General features: G+C 36.8%; 1 protein-coding gene across 4 annotated transcripts; it reads left to right on the top strand.

Moving 5' to 3' along the window:
• Positions 1–1,207: 1,207 nt before the first annotated feature.
• Positions 1,208–18,564, top strand: casc3 (casc3 exon junction complex subunit). 4 transcript variants are annotated; one of them, XM_048198183.1, is made up of 14 exons: positions 1,208–1,456; positions 2,276–2,300; positions 2,514–2,569; positions 5,153–5,359; positions 6,134–6,279; positions 6,437–6,613; positions 7,742–8,577; positions 11,348–11,409; positions 12,201–12,309; positions 12,466–12,582; positions 13,036–13,241; positions 13,897–14,019; positions 15,653–15,687; positions 17,077–18,564. In XM_048198183.1, exons 1-13 carry the CDS (start codon positions 1,271–1,273, stop codon positions 15,683–15,685), a joined length of 2,283 nt encoding a protein of 760 aa, XP_048054140.1. In that variant the 5' UTR covers positions 1,208–1,270; the 3' UTR covers positions 15,686–15,687; positions 17,077–18,564. The 4 variants fall into 4 exon arrangements, with proteins under 4 accessions (XP_048054140.1, XP_048054134.1, XP_048054128.1 ...); XM_048198177.1 differs by having other exon boundaries at positions 15,653–15,691; XM_048198171.1 differs by lacking the exon at positions 15,653–15,687 and having other exon boundaries at positions 2,517–2,569.
• The last annotated feature ends 8,179 nt before the right edge of the window (positions 18,565–26,743 follow it).

Raw genomic sequence — 26,743 nt, 5'->3', positions numbered from 1 at the left:
TTCATGTCTTTCTTCATCAGTCGAAAAGAAATTAAGGTTTTTGATGAAAAACAGTATTATTCACCTTAGGTCAAAATTACAGTTTCAGTGCAGCTTCAAAGGGCTTTAAACGATACCAGACAAGGTCTTATCTAGCGAAACGATCTGTCATTTTCTAAAAAAGATTTTAAAATTATATACGTTTTAACCACAAACGCTCGTCTTGAACTAGCTCTCTTCTTCTCTATTTGAATTCCAGCAGTGTAGACACTGCTAAGTGTATTACTGCCCTCCACAGGTCAAAGTTTGAACTAATTGTTACATACTTGCACAAGCATATTGTATATAACAATTTAGTTCAAACTTTGACCTGTGGAGGGCAGTAATACACTTAGCAGCGTCTACACTGCTGGAATTCAAATAGAGAAGAAGAGAGCTAGTTCAAGATGAGCATTTATGGTTAAAACGTATATAATTTTAAAAATAATTTTAGAAAATTACCGATGGTTTCGCTAGATAAGACCCTTATTCCTCATCTGGTATTGTTTAAAGCCCTTTGAAGCTGCACTGAAACTGTATTTTTGACCTTCAACCGTTTGGAGACCATTGAAGTCCACTATAAGAAGAAAAATCCTGGAATGTTTTCATCAAAAACCTTCATTTCTTTTCGACTGACGAAAGAAGGACATGAACATCTTGGATGACATGGGGGTGAGTAACGTTACATTATCAGGAAAATTTAATTTGAAAGTGAACTAATCCTTTAAAAGTATACTGTGTGAGAAATTGAAACAAGAGGCAAGTCTTTTCATAAAAAAAGAACTGTGGCAAGTTCTGTAAATAAAAAACAAACGAGATGATACATATAAAACATACCATTGTACTAAATTGTAACTATATTTGTGTACTGTGGTGCTCCAATGAAATAAATAGAACACAATTGCCACTCCAAAATTTTATGTACTTACCTCAAAAAAAAAAAAATGCATGGTACTTTCCTATTATCATGTACTTACCTAAAAAAGCGGAATGAATTAATATAAATATTTCAGAATGAAAGGAAAACTGATGAAACATGCTAAGGCTTAGTCAGAGCTGTAACTACTGTGATTTATATCCCAGCCTGTGGGTTCACAGAAACGAAACCGCGCATAATGAATTTCTCATTCGTCACTTAAGTACCCGCTCGCGCGCGCCTCCTCTGACGCAGCAGGGAACAAGAGGATATGACGAACTTACGAGCCCCCACAATCCCCCGCGCAGATCCGCTTTCCATTCCTTGAGAGTTAAGATGGCGGACCGGCGGCGACGGAGACGGCGCGCCTCTCAGGACAGTGAGGAGGAGGACGAGTCCGCCTCGGGCTCCGAGAGTGGGAGATCCTCCTCGGCCGGCCGGAAGCCTCGCGGAAAAGATCCCGAGCCGGTCGAATCACCAGCGGAGCGCGTCGCCACCAAAAGAGACGATGAGTCGGAGTGTGTGAGTGTGTGGCTGTAAATCTGCTTTTATAACCAGGGCCGATCTGAGTGTGTGCGCTTTATGCCGTTTCAAACGGTCTAAACACTTGATATAAATGTAGACGTTTCATGTGATATGGGTTTTTTTGGTCTCCAGCACTTGAGGTAGATGTTCAAGTGTGTAGCAGGCGCCTGTTCATAGTTATTTTACAGGAATATACAATCCCTGACTTGTCTGTGCTTTTGCTTAAATGTAATAGTTGGTGTTGACCTCTTTTGACCTTAAAATGACTTGCTTTCCATCATTTATCCCAGTGGTTCTCCATCCTGGTCCTGGAGGTTCCTTTGCCATGCACATTTTGGATGCCTTCTCTATTTTTCACCCCATTAGCTCACTAAACGGGCTCCCTAAAGCTTAAGGAGACCCCTGAGATGTGTAGTACATTGGGGGACCTCCAGGAATAGGGCTGAGAAATGCTGATCTACCTTGATACGTGGACGAAGGTGAATTAGCTCTTGCATGTAATGGCAAATGCATCCGGTTGGCTTAAAGAAGATATCTTGTTTAAGATATTTGATAAGCAAATCAAATGACATTTGAGGTTCCTAGATGTTTGACACCTGATCTGTTACTCTGACTGCGCCGTTCCGCAAAGAGAAGAGAGAAATCTGCTGACCAAGAAGAGGAAGTTCAGCTTTGTTTTAAACTGGATGCACTGTATGTTATGAATTATGAAGTTTCCCTTTCTTGAGCGTTGGTTTCAGATCATTTTCTCATTTTTAAACGAGGCTTTTGTTGATTTAAGTGTGCTTTGTTTGATTCTGATCTCTTTCTGTTTAGGAAAGTGAAGATGGTGTTGGTGAAGGTGAGTGTATCTCTTTCACTTTTATGTTTTTGCTACTACTGTATGTTTTGACAAGCTCACAAGTTTCAAATTATGCCCGTGGTCCAGTAGGTTCAGGAACTGCAGCCATTTTAGTGTGGATATGTTAAATAACTATGAACTGCCACTCTTGATGACTAGTTCTGTAGTCATTTGCTCTCAGACTTGCTGAAATGGCTGACTTCTTTTCTTCAGCAGTGCTATCAGACTATGACAGCGCTGATCTGGAGGAGAATGGATCACACACAGAGGTAAGTCTCTATGGCAACACTATTTAGGGGGCTTGTTGGGAACTCAGTCAGTGCTGTAAGTGCAGTGATGAATCGGTACAGATCCAGACTGGTGGCTGGTGTGTGTGGGGTACGAAATGTCTCCATTGCAGGCAGTCAGTTTTCTCGCACAGTCGTTGTGAGAGCACTACCCTTTCTTTGTGGAGAATTTGGATTTAGTCCACTTTTAAATAAAAATTTCCTGATAATTTACTCACCCCCATGTCATCCAAGATGTTCATGTCTTTCTTTCTTCGGTCAAAAAGAAATGAAGGTTTTTGATGAAAACATTCCAGGATTATTCTCCTTATAGTGGACTTAAGTGGACTCCAAACGGTTGAAGGTCAAAATTGGTTCAGTGCAGCTTCAAATGGCTTTTAATGATACCAGACGAGGAATAAGGGTCTTATCTAACGAAACGATCTGTCATTTTCAAAAACAATACAACTGTATATGCTTTATAAACACAAAATATCGCCTTGCACATGCTTCCGCTTTCCGTATTGTTCAAAAAGCTTACGCTGTATGTTCTACACTTTCCCTATTCTACTTGCGGAAAAAACGGAATAGCCGCTACGTCTGGAGGCCATTGAAGTCCACTATAAGGAGAAAAATCCTGGAATGTTTTCATCAAAAACCTTAATTTCTTTTCGACTGATGAAGGAAAGGCATGAACATCTTGGATGACATGGGGGTGAGTAAATTATCAAGAAATTTTTATTTGAAAGTGGACTAATCCTTTAAGAGTGTGATAATTATGGTGGTTTAATTTAAAATGTGAAGCTTGAAATGGACCTGCCTGATTTATGATTTAGAAAGAACTGAGACTCAGCTGGGTAAGCAATAAATGTGGTTCACTTATATCTTGTGGCATTATAAGTACTGCCAATGCCGAGCCCCATGCTGTTAGTGCATCTGTAGTCCTCATCTAATTTTAGTAGTATGATGCACAATCCTCACTTTTTGCTACTCTTCCTTTTTAATGCAAGTAGCATTTTGATGATTGCAGGATGTATCATTAGGTAATTTGGGCAAATTAGAGCGCGCTCGGGTTCATTGGCTATGAGGTTGTGGTGAAATTGGATGGGGTTGTAGATCTCAGCTCATCGGGTTAGTCTGGGCTGTCTTGGATGCTGATGTTCGTTCCACTTTGTTTGGTGTCCTAGCAACCCTTTCCTATCGTTCAGACCTACGTAAAGGTTTTTATTTATTTATTTATGCTTTCATTCTCTGCAGACAAACACGGTCTGCTCACGGTTTCAAAATGCTGGCTTTAGGAGAGATTTCCTTGAAAAATGTCTTTGTTCTTTTTAAGTTGGGCATGTTTTTGTTTTGTAATAACATACAGTATACTGTGTCTTGTGGTGCAGATAATGTATAGTGAAAATAAACGCATGAGATCATGAATGCTTTATTAAGTATTTGACTAAATTATGACTTAATTTTCTGAAATGAAATAACTGTTGTAATATACAGTACATTTAGATGTTGTTTTAGCAATGGTGTAATGACCATATATAATTAATAGTCTCTTTATTAGAATATAACCAGAAAATACAGGAAATTTGTATGCAGTATTAAAAAAGAGAAAAAGAAAACGACAAGTATAAAATGTCCTTGCCTTACACTTGATCAATAGCAGGAACCTGGCTCTCTTAAACCTAAATGGGATGGAAAAGGACTGGAAGGCCAAGATAACTTTCAAAATCTGATGAGAAGGTTCTCAGATTTTCTTCTTTTAGAAACTGGAAGATACTAATTTTTGCATAAAGAAGCCATTTTGTTCTTATTTTTTGCGTTTTGTGTACACATTTCCTGTATTTTCAGTTTGTATCATAATAAAGACCAAAAAATTTATATGGATGGTTATTAAAACTGATAAAATAACAAAGCTGGTGGTAGCCTAAAACTTTTGCACAGTTCTCGCCTATTCCTGATTTAGTGAAATCAATTGATGCTTATATTTCTCATAAAAAAAAAATACTATTTATATGATTTAGTTTTATTTTATATTTTCAATTTTCATTTTAATTTGTTTTAGTAATTTTCTGTGCTTTTGTAATTTGTTTTTAAATATTTCTATATAGATTTTTTTTTTTTTTTTTTTTTTTCAGTTTTAGTAGTTTTAGTACTTAATTTCACTAAGGCAACATTTCAAATTGATTTTTTCGCTTTATTTATTTCAGCCTGGTTCAGTTAATGAAAACCATTTTAATAAGTTTTTGTTTTGCTAATGGGAAACATTTGTTTTGTATTCATTCTGCTTCAAATATGCTGATATTGTTACATTTTATTTTAAGGTGTGCTTGTTACAGTGTAAATGCACAAATTACTACGGAATATTAATTGACAAATGTGTACTTTAGTGTTAGTTGTTTGTAATTATGTTAGAACATGTAACAAGCACACTGTGAAATAGTGTTACCATTTGTTCTTGCAGTTTTATAGCTTTGTGTTTGTAAAAATTGGCTGTACTTGAATGGAAATTGATGTGCTGTGTGAGCAGTTTTGATTTGTTTCCTGACCTGAGAATTTGCTGTTATTTGGTGTTTGTGTTCCTCTCAGGGAGGAGAGGAAGAGGAGGAAGGAGAGCATTTCAGTGATGACGAGGCCTCCCGCCCTGCTGTAGAACCGAAGCCTGCTGCAGATGCCCCGACAGAGCTTGGTGAAGCAGAGCTTGGTGAAGTGGAGGAGAGAGATGAAGAGGTCAAGGAGGTTAAAACAGATGAGAAGGGGAATCTAGCTGGGGAGCGACAGAGTGGGGACGGACAGGTATGGAAGAACAGAACATTGCATCTTTTCCTAGGGCTGGGTGGTATATCAGGTTTGTACAATATAAATAAACGATATAGGATGAGGCAATACCGTTAATGTTGATATACAGTTGCCTAGTTTATAACGAGCGCATCTGAAAAAAGCAGAGGAAAAAGTGCATAATCCAATATGTCCTAAATATGAGACATGCTTTATATTAAGGGCTTCAAAATAACTTGTAAGATATGTTAGCACGCATAGTTCAATGCGGATTGCCCCGTCAGATGCTCTTAACAGATACATGTGCTGTGTGTTTGAGATGTGGTTTTTGTCAGTGCATAACTTGCATTTCACATGTATGTTCTCAATCTGTACAAGTTAGAAAGTCTCCGCTAAACTTTAGGCTTCAGTAAACGAGCTCCGCCATGCTAAACGGACAAAGCGCAATATAATTGGGGCGGCATAATTCTGACTAAAATATAGTTGTTGGATGTTAAATGTGCCATGTGTAGAATTTTAAAGCTACGAGTAAGTGTATTATTATGATAGCAGTAACTGTAAAATTACTAGTGTAATGAGGTAATCAAATGTATGCTAGTATGATTGAGTGCGATGAGCTCAGATGAGTCACTGTTTGAATGCATTGTATTAGCAAGAACATTTAGTTTGAAAGAAATAATTAAAACACTCCTTGGACACAGCGCCACAAACTTGACGATGCTAAATCACACTGATATTCTTAATTGTAAATAATTTTTAAGCCGAAACTTAATGATTCGTAAATGATTACAGGAGAGCACAGAGGACCCTGAAAATAAATCGGGAAGTAAAGGCCAGAAGCTGGATGATGATGAGGACAGGAAGAATCCAGCATACATCCCCCGAAAAGGCCTTTTCTTTGAGCATGACGTGAGAGGCCAGGCTACAGAGGAGGAGAGGTGAGAGACCTGACGGTTTTTCTTTTCAGCTATAAAATCATATTTTAATTAATGAAATTAGTTGAAGATGAGTTTCAAGTGTTGAAACTGACACGCACTATATGGTTCGTAAATCTCACGTAATTCTCTCTCTTTCTACGCACCCATCTGTCACCAGGCCTAAAGGCAGACACAGGAAGTTGTGGAAGGACGAGGGCCGATGGGAACACGACAAGTTCCGTGAAGAGGAGCAGGCGCCAAAGTCCCGCGAAGAGCTTATTGCTCTTTACGGTTATGACATCCGCAACGGCACAGGGCCGAGTGACGGACGGTCGTACCGCTCCCGAAAACCCAGGTGAGGTCATGTTTATTTCTTTGCAGTTTGATGTTTGGCAGTATTGGTAAAATATAACCAATATGTTTAGTTGTAGCACTTTTGGGTATGTATGTAGTGATAGAAAAATTTAAAGACAGAAAAAGATGAGGACGAACTCCTGTCCAAAAAAATCATTACACAGTATCTCCATGAAATAATAATTTATTTAAAGACTTGCTTAACTAATTAATTAATTAATTTATTTATTTATTTTGTCATAGAGGAAGCATCCATTGTTTATTTTAGCTTTAGGTTGACATCTGGGCCAGTTCAACAGTCCATTCAGTTAAATTGATTAAACAAATGGAAAACAACAAATTATTTAAAAACGAACATATCGTATAACTAGGGCTGGGCGATATATCGCATGTGATTGTCACAGAGCCGTAGATCACTGACAAGCTACGCAATATCGCGTTCATTATCGAAGGCGATTCATCTGCGATAATGAACGTGATATTGCATAGCTTGTCAGTGATCTACGGCTCTGTCTATTAAATGCCGCTCCATTTGATATCAGGTAATCAGGGAACCGGCTTTACTGACAAAATGCGCGTGATAATCTCATGCGACATATCACCCAGCCCTAATATAATAAAAAATTAAAAAAAATTTATTCATCATTTATTTTACTTATATACTATTATAAATTGTATATACATTATACTTTTATTTATTGCATTAAATTGATCAAAAGTGACTGTAAAGACATTTATAATGTTATAGATTTCTATTTCAAATGTCAAAGATGTTCTTTTAAACTTTCTGTTCTGTCCTAAAAAAAAAGTATCATGGTTTCCACAAAAATATTAAGCAGCACATTTTTTCAACATTAATTCATTAAAAAGAAATGTTTCTTGAGCATCAAATCATCATATTAGAATGGTTTCTGAAGGATCATGTGACACTGAAGACTGGAGTAATGATGCTGAAAATTCAAATTAATAATCACAGGATTAAATTACATTTTAAATAGATTCATATAAAAAAAGTTATTTCAAATTGTAGTAATTTTACTTACTTTTTTTTTTTTTTTTCCCCCCCCCCCCCCCCCCCCCAAGTCATGCATATTGAATTACCCACTAATATTTCCATGTTTCATTGCAGATATTCTGGTTCACCCAGTCGGGAGCCTAGGCGCCACCGTGACGGAGAGAAGCCTGTGCGTACAACATGGCAGGGGCCTCCACCTGGCCACCGCAATACCCCTCAGTCTGTTACCCTACAGTCAGGACCTCCTCCTGCTCCCCCTGCAGCACCCAAACCCTCTGGGCGACCCTCAACTCAACTTCCACAGCGCAGCTTCCAGGGCAGTCGAGCCTCGTCGGCCCCCCACAGGACAGAAGGTCGAGGGCACCCGAAGCCCAGTCTAGACGGCCCGCCACCTCGAGGTGTGCGGCCACAGTCTGGGGAGGGTGAAAGGGGCCCGAGGCTCAGGGGCCGTGGCTCTCATGCTGTTCACGCTGACCGTAGCCCAGCCGTGGTGGTGGAGGACATCCGCAGCGAGGAAGAAGAGGAAGAGGGTGAGATTCCAACAGCAACGACTACATACACCGCTCACCACTACAAGACGGAGCGAGAACGGGTTCCGTCACCACGAAAGCAAGATCCAGGCCCAGTGATGGAAGGGGGCAGTGCAGCTGGTCAGATGAGAGAATCATCTCCGCCTCAAGAGAGGACGGTGGAGAAGAAATCGTACTCGCTTGTGCGGAGGGCGACTAGAACGCGAACGTCTGATCTCGGTAAGCAGGCGTCGTTAGATGACTCTTCGCCTGCCGTCCAGCAAACCCCAGCAGCAGCAAAGAGCGAGTCGTGGCAAGAGCATAGTGATGCAGGAACACAAGGAGGACTAACGGGGCTCGACCAGGACCTGGCCCGCCTCAGTCTGGCAGGGCAGAACTGGGCCCAGAGCCCACCCTCCTACCTGCAGGCTGAGATGAGAGGTAATATTTCCTTTTTGTGTATTTATCAGTGCTTTCCACACATAGACTTTACTTGGGCAGGCTGCCCAGGTATATTAACCCCTTAAGACCGGATGGAGCGTCGGCGCTCCCATTTGCGTGTCTCTCTTTAAAAGCCAATAAAAACTGAACCCATATAGGTAGCACAAAACTTCTTTTTGCATACAAAACCAGAGACTTTAAACTTTCATATCAATCCTCCAACATGCTTCTGTTGCGTTGTTTTCACCCTCTAATGAGCCTGAGTAATATGCGTTTACAACAAAAATAACACAGCCGCTAACTGAATACAAGTATGTATATTTCACGTGCTCATAACTTCATGAAAAATGCACAGATCATAAAAAATTGCACATCAATATTTAAAGCAGATTCTCAAGATTAAAATGAATCCAAAGTCATATATTGCGAAGATCACAAGATATTACTCACGGAATGATTTAACATACTTGGCTAAAAACATGTCTCTCATCTCTCCGGGATGCAGTGTGTATCCAATGTTCCCGGACCCATCCATGTTTGTTTTCCAACGTGGAATAACACATAATAGATATTTTAAAGCTTAGAATCTCGTTTTTTTTAATGCATCTAACCATTTTGAAAAACTCCTAACGAGTGCTGAGAAGCACCTCTAAACCGGAGTTTACCGCCCGTTGGCGCCACCTGGCTGTGGAAAAAATGAACAATTTTTTCAAACTATTCTTTATGCTATCACCACGAAATTTGAACCAGATGCAGCTCACATGTAGGAGAGCATCACCAAAAAAGAATTTTTTTTTTGCGATCTTATTGAGTTATTCCATGTCAAATAAAAAATTATATATATTTTTTTCTTTTATCAGCTGTTTCTCAGCAAGAAAATGTCCAAATGTAATTTATATTTTCTGAACATTTAAAATGTTTTCTATCAAATGATACCTAACTTTTGACTCTCCTTACTAGAGTTTTGGAGTTATGAGTCTTTACTTTTGTGTGAGTCGCTCAGAAAAAAAAAACTCTAAAAAAGCATTCAGGTCTTAAAGGGTTAAAGGGTTAGTTCACCCAAAAATGAAAATTCTGTCATTAATTACTCACCCTCATGCCGTTCCACACCTGTAAGACCTTCGTTAATCTACGGAACACAAAGATATCTTTGATGAAATCCGATGGCTCAGTGAGGCCTTCATAGGGAGCAATGACACTTCCTCTCTCAAGATCCATAAAGGTACTAAAAACATATTTAAATCAGTTCATGTGAGTACAGTGGCTCAATATTAATATTATAAAGCGACGAGAATATTTTTGGTGCACCAAAAAAACAAAATAACGACTTATATAGTGATTGCCATTTTCAAAACACTGCTTCAGGAAGCATCGGAGCATAAATGAATCGTTGTGTCGAATCAGCTGTTCAGAGCGCCAAAGTCACGTGATTTCAGCAGTTTGGCGGTTTGACACGCGATCCGAATCATGATTCGACACACTGATTCATAACGCTCCAGAGCTTCATGAAGCAGTTTTTTTTTTTTTTTAAATCGGCCATCACTAAAGTCGTTATTTTGTTTTTTTTGGCGCACCAAAAGTATTCTCGTCGGTTTATAATATTAATATTGAACCACTGTACTCACATGAACTGATTTAACATTGGGGGGGGTGGCTCTATATTATAGCTGAGCTCCCAGCATGAGGTGTTTTTTTTTTTTTTTTTTTTTTTTTTTTTTTTTTTTTACAGCGACCATTTTTTTTTAAACATTATTTTTAAATTCCTTGGCGATGCGTCATGCAGCCACACTATGACGGGTATCACGTTTTAGTTTTTCACAATATTCACAAACTGACTATATCATGAATTATATGATATATTCCGATTGTCTGAGGGGGCACAAATCAGATCTGAGGGTGCAATGCCCCCTCGTGGTGCCGGGCCTGTGCAGAGACATGGTAGATATTTCACAAAGACAGGGCTCGACAGTGCGGGTGCTTCTGTGTGCGAACTGTAAAATGTAAAACTGTAAAATCCCTCCGGTGTGTTTTCCAAGCGATTTGCTAATGAACTGGAGTTGAATTATGACAATGTCTGCTTTAATGCCTTTATATAATGTTTTAGACGGTTGTAAGAATGCTTTTTTTTTTTTTTTTCTCCCCCCCTCATCTGAAGGATCAGCCTGCAAAAGTATAGACATTTCAAAATAACAGTCCGTGTATTTGGGCTTGTTTATAATTAAGTCACACGTTAAGGTTTTTTTTTTTTTTTTTTCTTCTTCTGGGCATTATTGGTATTTTGGTTACACAATAAATTGTATTTAATTTTATTTCCATTTAATTCATAGTAAATTATTGTAGTCTCTGGCTGGCTGATGCTCCCCCACAGGAAGAAAAGCCTAAAAACATTTGACACATTATTCAATACATATGTTTTACTAGTGTCAGTAAAATCTGTCCCATTCACTGAGGGACACTATATGACAAAGGAGAACTCTACTATTTAAATGCTGTAATTTTGCATCATTTATAAAGCATAATAGTGCATAATATTAGTATGTAATTTAAATGTAATAGTAGCCTATGTAATTAGGCTAATGATTGTTAAAAATCACCCATTATTTGTTGTTTGTCACTTGATGTAGTAGACCATTTTTGGCCATGGGTAATAGGAGGATTTTCCACCCGGCCACCACTGCAAGTATATTTCAAATCAGTGGGAAGCACTGTTTGTTTTACAACCATTTTACAAACAGTGGTTTTACATTTTCTCCATTTTTGTCCCAAACAGGCATCCGTAGTTCCATGCACATAGCAGGAGGCCCTCCACAGTATGGAAACATGGAGGATATGGTGAGTCAGCTGCTCAATTAATAATTACCAAGACCCTTAACTTCAAAGATTAAACAAAATTTATTTTCATGATTCATTTACAATTCTATTGTATTTTCTAAATGCATATTATAGATCTTATTGTGAACAATTTATGTACCATATTTTCTGCAATATGTTGCTTTTTTTTAATTTAATTATTTTTTATCATGTGCTGTGACTTGCATTCCAAAGTGACTTTTATAACGCAATTAATGTCAAGTACGCAAAACATTTGGATTTGTTTCACTGCAAATGAAATTAAGTTTAAAGGATTTGTTGTGAAATGAGGGGAACTCTAATATATAGTGTTTATAATGTTTGTAAATGCTTCATGTTACCCCACCTCTGCAAGCTCATGTTCATCTGTGTCCATCTCAAAATTCAGAACTGAAGTTCACATTCTGCATTTTTCCTTTTTTAAAATTTCTGTTGCACTCGAATGGAATCATCATAGTATGGAAGAAAAGATCCATCTATACTACCGCTTAGATGTTTCTCAGTAAAGGCCAATTCGGAAAATGTTTAGCAAATCACTGACCTAGGCACAAGTACATAAATTATTTGCACCTTGCTTCAACACAGGACCGTACAATTAAAGAATAAAAATTGCTTTGTTGCAGGCTGAATGCACATTTTGCATGTGGTGTGAATGAGTCTATAGGGATTCATTATAATAATGTAATATTTCTTATTTTTATAATCTAAAAACAGGCACTGATTAGAGAGTTAAATTACAGCCTCGTATTTCATCAGTTATTTCTTGTTATCAGAGTGTTGGTGGTGGCCGAGCTAAGAGGTATTCATCACAGCGCCAGAGGCCAGTTCCTGAGCCTGCGCCCATGCACATAGGAGTCATGGAGGGCCATTATTATGAACCCAGTGAGTGCAGTACTCCTTTTGGCCTGTAGAGGGCAGTTCTAAATTAAATGTGTTGTGTGTGTGTTCTAAATTCACCTACTGAATATAGTAATATTTATTTACTTATTTTTATGGTGATCGTACATGCAAGATAATGACTATCATTTCTCCATGCAGTGTCTTTCCAGGGACCAATCTACACGCATGGAGACAGTCCAGCAGCGCTGCCCCCTCAAGGCATGCTTGTTCAACCTGAGATGCACCTGCCACACCCCACCCACCCCGGTCACCCAGGTGAGAAATGTGAACATCTGCTTAAAATTGGCTCTTTGCTAAATGCACGTCATTGACCTTATTGGGAACGATTCGTCCATGCATATTACTAGATTGATTTTTTTTTTTTTTTTTTTTTTTTTTTTTTTTTTCTTCTCCCAGTTTAAGTTTTATTTAGAATGTCATTATTTCAATCTTGAAATGACTGATTTATCTCTGGTGACATGCAGGACTTTTCCAATCATTTTGTCTGCTTAAACCCTGCCCCTGTCTGACAATCGACAGCAAGCTCACATTCAGATCTGCCTACATCCATACAACCAATGGATAGATTCGATTTTTTTTTTTTTTTTTTTTTTTTTTTTTTTTTTTTTTTTTTTCATTTATGTATGATTCCTCATTTGTGTTAATGCCCCAAAAGGAAGTTTTGATGTAATTTCAAAATTAAGGTTTCAAATATTTTCTGCCTTTCAGGCTTGCATCCACACCAGTCAGGAGGGCCAATGCCCAATCCGGCTCTTTACGCCGCTCCACCCGTTTCTTTGTCACCTGGGCAACCGCCTCCACAGCAGCTGCTACCCCCACCCTTCTACCCTCCACCAGGCGTCATGACGTTTGGAAACACCAACTACCCTTACCCAGCCGGAGCTACGCTACCTCCAATGTACCCCAACCCCCAGGTGAGCCTGTTTGACTGTAAATAAGGTGTTACTTGCATCCTGTAATCAGTGCTGGGTGGATTACTTGCAAAATGTCGTCCAATACTGAATGCAAATTACATGATGACAATAGTAGTTAATGTAATCTATTACACATTTTAGGTAATATAATCTACTACTTTTGGATTGATTTTTAATTACTTTCGACCTAACTTATCATAGATTTGAGCAGGATAATCTTGTGCCATATTAATACAAAAATACAAAGAGAAATGATAAATTATATAAATTATAAATTATAAACAACCAAAATAAAACACTTTACTAAAATACTAAAACTATAAAATATTTATAATCGTTTATGCTGTGTGGCTTCACAATTGTGTAATTATTGGCGTCTGACTAGAGGCAATCTCTGTGTGCAATTTCAAATTTATTTAATTTACTGCTATTTTGTGATTATGAAACAATCAATAAAAAGTAATTGTAGTCTGATTTTGATCATTTTAAAATGTAGTCCATTTACAAGTATTTAATTTTTGTAATCTGGTTATGTAACCCAGATTACTTATAATCAGTCACTACCCAGCACTGCCTGTGACACTCCAGTATTAAGTATCTCAGGATTTTTGTGCTTCTCTGAATGCTTGACTTCCTCCTGTGGATCCCTCTCCAGGCACAGTCACAGGTCTACGGTGGTGTGACGTACTACGACACGGTACAGCAGCAAGCTCAACCCAAACGCTCCCCGCCCCGACGTTCCTCTCATCCCGTTACAGTCAGACCTCCCCCTCCTGAGGTAACCGCACATTACATCAGTCATTACGTTCAGCCAGGAAAGATCAATCAGGTGGATTGAAATGTTATTTCTAAAGGAGATGCACGAAATATTAGTACCATATTGGTTACTTGCTGATATTAGTTTGTTCAGTATTAGACATTTTAATTATGCTTGTTTAGATTACCATCATTTAACACTCCCTTAAAGGGTTATTTCACCCCAAAAATTTAAATTCTGTCATCATTTACTCACCCTCATGTTGTTCCAAACCTGTATGAGTTTCTTTGTTGAACACAAAAGAAGATATTTTAAAGAGTGTTGGTAACCAGACAGTTGATGGTAGCCATTGACTTCCATATTATTATTACTACTATATCCTACTATGGAAGTCAATCGGTGATGGTTACCAACATTCTTCAAAAGAGTTTGGTTCCAAAACGTGATAAATGCCATTTAAAAAAAAAAGAAAAAAAGAAATTTGAGTTCTTGCCAAAATCTGGCATCTGGTCGGTATTGAAAAATCAGTTTTTAATTTTACAAAAAAATGTGATATCCGCCGTGTTATTCTGTCATGTTTTCTCCTTATCTTTCCAAACCGTGACAAATGCCAGTCTCCCTTCTCTGCAGAATGCGATACATCTGCTCAACCAATCACTGCACGCCATTCCACGCACTGTAAGCCGTAATGGCAGCGCTTTCAATACACTCAGCATCCTAGTTTTCCTTATCTACTTTGTGATCAGCAAAAACAGAAGAATTAATCATTTTGAAGGCATCGATGAACATGTGGTGGTTTCTGCGGTGGGGAAGACACATAAACCATCGAAATGTAATCATTTATGTGAGATTAAGAAGTTGAGGCACTCGGGAGGAGAAAAAATGCCGACTGTTGCTTGTTCTCACACTACAGAATCAAACTTCTGTCACGGTCCCCAAAACTGAATCATGAACAGTTTTTAAAGCCGTTTTACCAAGAATGATTAATTCTCGAATCTGGCATTGCTAGTTTTGATTCTAAACATCTGATAGAAAAAAACCCCAACATAACATGATTGCTAAAATCTGCACTGTCAGACAAGGATTTATCAGCTATATTTTACTTTGTCGCACCAGTATAGCGACGCCCCTGGGTAAATGCAGTTAATTCCAATGTACTCGGCAAATGTTTTATTTTAACTGTGTGGTGGCGCCAGATACTCTTTAATCGGAAATGACAAACAGAGAAATAATTAATTTATAGCATTAACAAGATGAATTCGTTTTGGGAGTGGTGACTTGTTTTAGTCCAGTGCCTGTATATAAGATTAGTAATTTAAGTTCAGAGGCTGTCATATATGTGGATCAACTTGTGTATTTTCAGCAGTTTCAATATGAAAAATAACTTTTATATTGATTCAATGGATTTATTGCATTTTGGGGGGAAAAAAACAGTTCTTGTAATACATTTTTCTTGTAATACATCAAAATCTGGAATTGAATTTTTAATGTTATTATAACCTAAAGATGCTATGTGAAAGTTTAAAACAGAAAATAGTGGTTTTCATCTTGCCTCTTTCTTGGTAAAGAAAACAAATTTTTTACTCAAATGAATCAAAATAGATTTATAGCGTTTTGGAACCAAACTCTTCATATCTTCTTTTGTATTCAACAGAAGACAACCTCATACAGGTTTGGAACCACTTGAGTGTGAGTAAGTAATGACAATTTTAATTTTTGGGTGAAATATACTGATCTTTAAAAACACTAACAACTTAACACTATAAAATCTATAAAATGAAAATACACTTTTCATACTGTACATTTATGTAATCTTGTGATGTCCAAATACACTTGTGGTATTTAAAAATTATTTGAGTTTAGTCTTTATTTATAATTTGTTTTGGAAAAATAGTATGTAATTTTATTAATGGCCATTTATCAGTTCTTGGCCTTAACATGAAATAATTATCACTTTAACATATTAGCTAATATCTTTTAATAAATACAGTTGACGGCATATTTCTGGATGCTTTTCAACTAAAGAAAAAAGCAAACATTTGTTTCAACATCAAGCTCTATGTAAGAATGACAGCTAGTGGTTGAAATGGGTACTGCAGTTCAAATTCAAAATATTGTTTGCCCCGCCCCCCCTCCTCAGACTCTACGCTCTCACGGGTTGCCAGTTTGAAGACACGCAACAGGAGCGAGCTCAGTTGACATTGGAAGGCGAAGAGACTTAACTTTAATATAATTAGTTGATTTATGATGAGTTGATACCGCATTTTAATATGCTCCCGAGGCTGATGCTGAGGCTTTTTAGGTCGGGTAGAATCTGCGATCTCTGACCCAGTTTGTTAGCTGGCTTCCATGGCTGCAATTCACTGCATGTGTTTTCAGCCAACTGGCAACCCGGAGTGGCGAAATACTATTGGGTAAATTGGCAACGTGCGGTCTTGCACAGACCAAAACAAAAACAGAAATTCCGACACGGAACGCAAATTTCAAAGTAAAATAACTGGCTGTATGTTTCAGAGAAACGAGTATGTGAACTGAGCATGTTTAATAAAATATCTGCAAACATATTGTAGTATTTTTATGCTTTAGTACAGTCAAAAACTTACATGGAGCACCTTTAAAGGGACTTTGGCAGAGTGCTGGCACATAACCTGAGTTTGAGTCCTGACTCGAGAACTTTCCTGATCCCGTCCCCCTCCCTCTCCCACTTCGCTTCCTGTCTGCTTGCTGTTCTATCACAATAAAGGCAAAAATGCCAAAAATATATCTTTTAAAGAAAAATTAAAAAAATCAAGATGAAATCAGACAAAAGTTTTTCTTATTCTCTCAATTAGTCACAAAATGAAATGTATATGAAATGTAAAAAGAAATGTATGTAATAACAAAAAAAAATATTTTTATAACCACATGCAAGGGCCAAATGAATAATCTGTTGACTTTTATTATTATTATTATTATTATTGTTATTGTTATTGTTATTATTATAAAGTGTGATAGAAAGGGTTGCCAGTTTACATTACATTTCTGTAGAGTATTATATTAACAGCTGATTTTGTGCTTTGACCTTGTTCCTTCCATCAGGACCAGAGCAGAAAGCCCGCTGAGGAAATTCGCTCCTAGCTGCCAGAGGGCAAGGAGGCCACGTGTCAGGACCAGCACCGCTTTTGTATAAATTGAATTCACCATTTAGGTTTTACCTTTTTAGTTGTTTTGTTTTATTTTCGCCTAGCTTAGTTTCACTGTCTTCATCCAAGGTTCTGTTTGCAGGTTTTCCTTCCTTTTGTACTTCCATTCATAACCGGAAAAGTGTTTTACCGTTGTTCTGCTATTCGTCTAGGAATAAAGTATGCAGTCTTAAACAGTGAGGCATTTTTTTTTTTTTTTTTTTCCCCTCATTTTTCATGAACTCCTGTATCCCTGATGTCTCTGCTGACAGACTAACTGAAATTGTACGAGGCGGCTGGATTTTTGAATTTGAGTGTTTTAGTTGATTTTCTTCCTTTTTAAATCGCCTTTTTCTCTGTTTTGCAAAATAGTTTTTATTGGAAAGGAGAAAAGCACTACGACAAACTCGAGTATGTGAAAAGATGGACCCGCATTTTTAAATCTGAACCAGCGGTTAAAACGTAGTATGAAATCAGCCAGCAGACATCTGTCGTACACCTTCAAATGCACAAATTAAAGCCCTTTTCGCATGTTTGTCAGTTTAAGACCGCTGTATCGCTCTGACTGCTTAACCTGCCGTGATGGTGCTAGTCCCGCTTCAAACTGGGACTCAACCCCTCAAACCTCCTCTCTCTCCGTCTGTCTGGCTGTCCCTTGTATCTTTAACATTGTACTGTTGAATTCAATACTGTAATTCTATTAAAGCGAACCGTTAACCTTGCCAGATACTGACCTACTTGACAGTGGAACTCGCTTGATTAGCTTTCTGTTGTAAGTGTACATATTAAAGTATATTGAAGCCAGTGGTTTAACGAATAATACTAAGAACTAGTCATTTATGAAATACTGTCAATATGAACAAAGCAAGCAGGGAAACCTAGCCAAGCCTCTTTCACTTTGAATTTAATTTTTAAAATTGATTAGCAATTATTCATTGTTTTTCTTTTTATAAATAGTTTTGGTTGCAATTGTTTTCTTTGAGGCACACTGTACAGGCATGCATGGTTTTATAGATATATTTCTTTGTGAAAGCAATTCTAGATGGCAACTTTGGCTGTGAGCTGTTATTCTTTGCCCCACTGTGGGAGTGCTATGGATGCATCTTTTTAAATCCTTCCCTTTATGATTGTTTCCCAAAAAAACCTAACAGTATAACTGAGATGTCGTCGTTCCCAGCGTTGTTTAGACATGGCTCATAAAGACTATTAGAAGATGTTGTATTCCGTTCTATGCCTTAAAGAGTTCATTGGTTTGACATATCTGTTTTTGTTTGATTAGACCTGACAACACTGTGAGGGCTTGTATGTTTCATAGATGTTTGAATAATAATAAGTGTTTCATTTTTGCGATTTTTGTTTTGTGGAGCAATGTCAGGAGATGAAATTAAACAAGAACTGAAAATAACATTCGACTTGTCCTTGCTTTTTGGTTTGTAAATGGGGATGCTCAATATATTGTATAACATTGGCTTTTTTTTTAAGGGATTTAATTTAGAAGCATCTGAAATTGGAGATTTTGCTGTGTAATTACATATACAGAGTTAAATCAACTCTGCTCAGAGCACATATGGTCCCTCTCTAAATAGTGTTAAAATAACACTGAACCAGAGTTAATGAGATAATTGATGATTGTGCATTAGTGATGAACACCTGCTGCTAACAAGCAGAATCATTGAAGAAAAGAGGAACACAAGAACTACAACTGACTTCAGTCACAGCCTTGTTAATTGCTTAATTATCTCATTAGCTTTAACTCTGGTTCAGTGTTACTTTAACACCATTTAGAGAGGGACCATATGTACTCTGAACAGAGTTGGGGATTTTACTGTGATATGCATGCATATTTCTTTTAATAATCCTCACCATTAGATGTAATCTTTAGCAACTACTTAAATATAATTTTATACTGTAGGCTATATTACAATGCTGTGATACCTGAATTTACTTGTAGCATTTGAAACCTTTAGAAACCAATCATTTTTAAATATTACAAGTTAATTTTTTCCCTCTTATTTATTTTTATTTATTTGGACAATCATTTTACAGGTTTAATATCCCCACATGACAAAATACTATAGTAATTTATATCAAATATTATAGTGTTTTTGAACCATACTATATTAAAGTACTTGAATTAATTTGTTGTGGTAAATCTATAGTTGCTGTTAATATAACAACTATAGTAATATAAACAAACTACTTTACCCAATACTGTACTAAGATTTCTACAACTATAGTGTATATTATACTACAATGAATACACTACAGTTTACTATAGTAAAACTAAAGTATACTACAGTATTTATTACAGTTGATCAGTTCATTTTAGTAATACTGCAGTATGCTGTAGCGTTTATTAAAGTGTTGTAAATGCAGTATATAATTTGCTATAGTATGTTTCAAAAACACTAGTATTTACTATAAATTACCATAGTATTTTTATTTATTTATTTTCTTTCATTTTTTTTATTGGGTTTGTCTATCAATGTACATATTTTTACTTTTTTGTTGTCGCTGCTTTATGCTGCTTCTTCTGTTCATCTCTCCCATCTGATAAATCTCTCCATTAATGTTGAAAGCCATGAAATATGAGCACTATAATTAGTGATAAACCCGTTCTAGTTTGTAAACACAGAATGGTCGACGCTGCGTTTGTCTGCGTTGCCGCCTGTGGTTGTGTGCTAAACTCTGACTTTGCCAAAAGCGAAGCGTCGCCTTCTGCCGCATCCAACCCTGCCAAGAGGGAGTGAGCGATGCGGCGGAACGCGCCGCTGCTGCCGCTTGAACTCTTTTATAGCAGCGCGCCTCACAATTACACCTCAGCCAGAGTCAGACCGTAATTTAGAAATTCTTTCGGATAATTTGACTTTTTGCTTTGGATTTATTGTCCTTAACGAGCCATTGCTGCGTTTGCAGCTGTTATTTAGAGAAATACAAAATAAAACTTTTGTTTTCCACAGGCCTAACGCCTTTTTCGAAATCAGACTGTTTGTTCACCAGTAAACATACATAGACTGGTTTTAAAAATAGACTAGAAAGACTTAATTATAGATTATAGATTTCAGCAGTAGAATGTGAAACCAAACCAACAGATTTTTTTTAAAGGGAAAAATGGGGTCAGGTTTTACAGTGTTGTCATTGCCTCAGAATGTCCACTAGGGGGAAGTAATGCCTTTATTCTTCAGTGCTGCACTGTCACACTTCACACACACACACACACACACACACACACACACCGCTCTTCATAACAACAGTAAATACTGCAGTAGCTGGATGGTTGGGGGATTTTCCCCCTCTCAAGTCTTTATTTTAATATTCGGCTATAATAACTTTTTTATTAATTTTGTAGAATATTTTAATACAAATGTACTCAAATATGAGTTGTAATTAAGGTGGCCTAGTCAATTTTGAACTGTCTGTCAATCAGTGTTGAAATTGTGATCTATTGTGAATAATGAGAATTTTTAATAGTTTTAAAGCTAAAATCAACTGAAATCAAATAAGTTGAAATACTAAAATCACTAAAACTGAATTAAGCTAAATAGAAATATTTAAAAAAAAAAATGAATAAAAATGACAAAAGCAAAAATAAAGTGATATATAAATAAAAATAAAAGCCAATTCAAAATATTAAAGGGTTCACCCAAAAATGAAAATTATGTCATTTTTTACTCACCCTCATGCCGTTCCACACCCGTATGACCTACGTTAATCTTCGGTACACAAATTAAGATATTTTAGTTGAAATCCGATGGCTCAGTGAGGCCTCCATAGGGAGCAATGACACTTCCTCTCTCAAGATCCATTAATGTACTAAAAACATATTTAAATCAGTTCATGTGAGTACAGTGGTTCAATATTAATATTAGGCAAGCAATGAGAATATTTTTGGTGCGCCAAAAAAACCCTAAATAATGACTTTAGTGATGGCCGATTTCAAAACACGGTGCTTCCTGAAGCAGTGTTTTGAAATCGGCCATCACTATATAAGTCATATATATTCATGTCGCTTTATAATATTAATATTGAGCCACTGTACTCACATGAACTGATTTAAATATGTTTTTAGTACATTAATGGATCTTGAGAGAGGAAGTGTCATTGATCCCTATGGAGGCCTCACTGAGCCATCGGATTTCAACTAAAATATCTTAATTTGTGTACCGAAGATTAATGTAGGTCATATGGGTGTGGAACGGCATGAGGGTGAGTAATAAATGACATAATTTTCATTTTTGGGTGAACTAACCCTTTAATAAATGGGCCCGGTTTCACAGACAGGGCTTAGATTAAGCCAGGATTAGACCTTAGTTCACTTTTAAGTAGCTTTTATAAATATTCCTTAGGGAAAAAAAAAAAAAAACATCACTGATGTGCATCTTTAGACAAAACAGTGGCACTGACATATTTTAACATGCTTTCAGTTAAAACGGCTCAAACATGCATTTTAGTCTGGGACTAGCTTAAGCCTTGTCTGTGAAATTTGAGTATATAAATTAATACTCAACACTGCTATTGATGATCCTAACAATCTTTTCATCAAAAGCAGAGACTGTTTGATATTCTTCTTTGCATTAAATTAACATTTTACTTAATTAATTGGTAACACTTTTCAATAAGGTCTCATTTGATTACGCATTAGCTAACATGAACTGACAATGAGCAATGTATTTTAGTTAGTAAAAATATAATCGTTCATTGTTTGTTCGTGTAAGTTCACAAACACAACTTTTGTTATTTTATTAATGTGTTAGTAAACGTTGAAATTAACAGGAACTAAGATTAATAAATGCTGTAGAAGTGCAGTTCATGTTAACTAATACAGTTAACAAATGAAACCTTATTGTAAAGTGTTACCAATTCATTTTAATGTGGGAGGGATACACATTAAAATGTTAGTGCTTTTTAAATATTTTATTTTAAATTGTTTTTTGTTGTTGTTGTTGTTTAAAGAATATTTCCCACAGTTTCCCACATAAAAAAGTAAAAATAGAATGAGAAAAACGTGAGTAGGTCTGAACCTTTGACTTGTACATGAAAGTTGTCAGCTTGAAAAGATTCGGCTTCGCTAGAAGTTTAAAAATAGTCTTCAGAATAACCCATGGTCTCTACCAGAGTGTCAACCTCACAGGGAGCCTCTGTATTCACACCCAGTTTTCTGAAACCATCAAACTGATCACACTTGCAAAGTGACTCGGGGCAACAGTTACAGTGAATTGTGATGATACTGCTTGAAACAATGACTGCTGCATGCATCATAGCAGAAAATGCCCTCTTTGAATAATCATAATGTGATTATTATGCACAGTATTTGAAAGGAACAGTGCTAGTCTCACTGACCTACTTATAGAAGTATTTAGCCTGCATGCATTCACTCTTTTGTGATGTATGCTGGGTAGAACATACCTGCACCGTTGTGTACGGGTTCATGTTGCAAAATGTGTGAACTGGTGATTACAGTCCTGTGTCACTGCTGAAGGAGTGAAACAGGAAGTCAAGGGTTTTGTGTTACCAGATTTCAGTCCTAATTTCTCAAGGTGCATGTATGCATAAAGCTTACTAAGGCAAGTATTGCTTATATTAATGAATGAGGATTTGTTTCAAACCAGTATTAAACTTTAGACAACCTCAAATCAGGTTGGATCATCAGGAATAAATGCTCTTGCATGACTTTTACCCTGCAGAAAATATTGACTTGCATTGAATGATGCACCCGAGCCATATAGGGACCACAATATTCAAGATTATTACTATTAAAGTTTTTTTTTTTTCATCCATTCTCTTTCATTGACAGCGACCCACATACATCTTCTCCGGCTGACCTCGTCTCTCCTCATCTGTTATGTATGGAATCTCTCTCATTCTGTCTCTCTGGAGCAGCAGTGACTTGCACAGACTAGTCAAACGTGATGGGGCCCTTTTTAATTATTTCTTTGCTAGACAATAAGCCTTGATATATTTCCAGCCAGACTGATGCAGTGTTTACAAACACACTCGCAGCAAGAGGAGGATAGTGATCACGTGGCTGAATTTGTTTGTACGCTGCATCTGAGTTCACTGAAACGTGGCCTGATTTGTGGCTTCAGGCCGCGGATGACCTGCACGAACCTGACACACGTCACAGATTCTTTTAGAGTCACAAGCCCAAACTCATTCCAAGTTGTCATGAGGTAAACAGTGAGAAGGACCATATTTGCTTAAAGATGTTGTTATTTTTCTACAGATCAAGACATCCATTTCCTTTTCATTTTTATTTTCAGGTTAAAGATTTGGGCATCTACTGAATGGTACCGAAATTGAGTTTGTATGTATTGCAACAACCCGAATAAGTTGGGAAAATTTTAAATAAATAAATAAATGAGGCAATCGGTTAATTGTTCAGTTAAGAAATTCAAAGTTTAAGTAAACAGAACAGGCAGATGTTTATTTTGTAATTGTTAATAAATTGGAATGAACTAATTCATACATTTAACTTATCATGTATCATGTAAACAAACGTTTTTATTAGTGGAAATTTAGCTAGCTATAACGAACTAATTGAGGAAAAAGCTAATTTGCTAACATGTTTGTAATAGCATGATATAGCACTTGCTAAATTAGTACAGAAATATAAAACATTTAACATACCTGCTCTCAAACCTGCATGCAACAAAAACCCACATTACAAACTCTTCTGAATTAGCGTATTGAAACATTAATCACTACTAAGTCTCCCACTTAACATTAATCTTGCGCACACACATACACAAAAAAACAAACAACACTTAATTTCAGCATTTACTCTCCCTTTCGAATGTAATGGGCAAAAGCATGCTGGGAAACAGTAATCCCAGCCCAGTTTCAGTTAAACTTAAGTTTGTCTAAATTAAAGGAAATGAGTTAATAAAACTCAAAACAATGAAACAGTTCAGTTTACTTAAAATATATCAGTTCTGTGAACTTGAAAGAAAAAGAAAGCACTAAATGCTCATAAAAGTGAATTTGACTGAACTAATAAGTGTAATTTAAGTTTGGCCTACTCAAACTAATTAATTATTTTCAGCGTTATAGGGTTTACAATGAAGGACACATTAAATTGATCAAAACTGACAATAAAGATAATGATACAAAAGATTTCTATTTCAAACTAATGCTGTTTTTTTTAACTTTGTATTCATCAAAGAAAGTAAGTAAAAATGTATCATAGTTTCCACAAAAATATTAAGCAGCACATCAACATTGATAATAATAAATGTTTCTTGATCTATCTTATCAGAAAAAAAACATGTTTTTTCATTGTCATGAAGTGTGGTGAATAAATTACAATAGGATTTAAAATTCTGCACTTTACCCTTAAGAGTTCATCCAAGAACATAGCCATGGGTGAAAATTAGTAAACTAGAGAAAATGACCCTACACTGAACCCAAACTTTAGGATTTCAAAGATCCAGACAAACTGAAGAACCCAGAAAAAACCTTTAAAGTTGTATTGACCTAAATCTGACACACATTTAAAACTCATGAAGTCTGCACAATTAGCAAGCCTTCTTTGAGAGCTTTTGTAACCAATGCATTTTTAATGCTTTAAGTTGGCGGTCTCTGCATATTTAACGTGTCTCTTCTCACATCCATTGTTTTGTAGTAGAGATGCACATCGCTGAGGTGGGGTCTCCCCCTCTGCTGTCTTTGTGGAGTGACAGTAAGCAAACAAAGGCCCCTGTCTCTCAGGGTGATGTCATTTTGGGTCCCCATCCCCCAGCAAGGGCCAGTGTGGGTGTCATTAAACTTTCGCATGATTCATGGGAGCAGTTGGGGAGCATCCATGCAATGAGACAAATCATGTGCATGTGTAATGAGAAGTGTGTGTGTGTGTGTATCACGCTCAAGTAAAGATGCTCACTCGCACAAACTCATCAAAAGTGACTCAAGCATCTAAGACCCATACACGCTGTCATTTCTTTTGATTGATTTTCTCTCTTTTCTTTCTCCTCACTTTCTTTGTTCATGATGTATTTTTCTCACATTCTCTTCACAGCTGAGAGCAGCACTGAGGTGTGATATCACAGCCAAGGAAATTGCTTTAACCTGCTTGCATCCCTAGGTGAATGCAAGAGAGAGTGTGTCTAATGTGCCCTTGTTCTCCACAATTGTTGTGTAAGAAAAGAGTCTCTCTCTTTCTGTCTGTTCTGTTCTCTTTCTTTGCTTCTTTCTTTCAAAGAGAAGGCTACATTAAAACATTAAAATCAATGTTTTATCCGTGTTTATTAAAGAAATACTTCACCCGCAAAATAAAAACATAGTCATTATTTGTGTTGGGAATAAGAAGCTATTATTCAAAACCAGAGACATTAAAAAAAACAACAAACCTACCAGAACCAAATGACTTTTCATGACATTTGATTTCATCAACAGTTCACACAAGTGCATTCTTGCACCAATGCCACTGAACTCTAAAATACTCTGAAAGTGTTTCCTGGATTAAGCACTGCAATTTAAATCTGATTCACTGGTGAATAATTTTTATGAGTCATTTTCTATGAGTCAAACACGTACAGCACGACTAGTGTATCATGAATTTTAGCACGAATGGTGCCGGTTCCAGAGTCCACCACACCACAACTATACCAATAACGGCACAGAGAAACAAAACTGTTGGAATCACGTTCGGAATTATTTTTTCCAGCTGAAGAATGATAAAAACATTGACAGCAAATCAGGATCCATTCTTCTTTATAGAGCCGCAGATGACAAAACTGGAGCGCACTCTTATAGGCTAATAAACAGAATAATATTGCCCACTTTTGTGGATGTTAATATAGTTATCTTTATAGTTATCATTTTTGGTGTGAACGGGCTAGGGTTTTTTTAGAGTATCTGAAATATGCAGTGCAACCAGTGAAGTCCGATTTGCAAACAAACGACTCTTATAAGCCAATTAAAGGAATAGTTCACCCAAAAATAAATTAATTTACTCACCCTCAAGCCATTCTAGATGTCTATGGCTTTCTTCTTTCAGCCGAACACAATCTGAGTTATATTAAATAATATCCTAGCTCTTTGTAATGCCGTTGAATAGTTAGCCTGAGTTTTTGAAGCATCCATCCATCATAAAAGTAATCCATAAAGTAATCCAGTAATTAACCCAATCAAGTGGGTTAATAAATGCCTTCTGAAGCGAAGCGGCAGGATTTTTTAAAGAAAAATATCCATATTTAAAACTTTATAAACAGTTATTACTGGCTTCCGGTAACGGCCAAATGTGCGTTCACAAAAGAGCCGTCATACGTCAGGTCAGAGGTCACCCTTCCACTGGAACTTGACTTTCTCATTAACACGTGTACAGCTGTTGCCAGAAGCTATAATTGTAGTTTATAGCATTTTAAATACAATAATAAGCTGGGAAGAGCCAGGATATTGTTTAATGTAACTCTGATTGTGTTCAGCTGAAAGAATAAAGTCATATACACCTAGAATATTCATTTTTGGGTGAACTATTCCTTTAAGTCATCGACTAAGGCTCGTTAGACCTGAATAAGTGTATTACACAAAAAAATGCTGGATTAAAAACAACCCAAGTTGTGTTGAAAATGGACAAACCCAGTAAT

This window comes from Megalobrama amblycephala, linkage group LG1, assembly GCF_018812025.1.
Source record: "Megalobrama amblycephala isolate DHTTF-2021 linkage group LG1, ASM1881202v1, whole genome shotgun sequence".
NCBI classification, from domain to species: domain Eukaryota; kingdom Metazoa; phylum Chordata; class Actinopteri; order Cypriniformes; family Xenocyprididae; genus Megalobrama; species Megalobrama amblycephala.
Note: the sequence above shows the minus strand (reverse complement) of the source record. Positions and strands in the feature narration are given on the sequence as shown.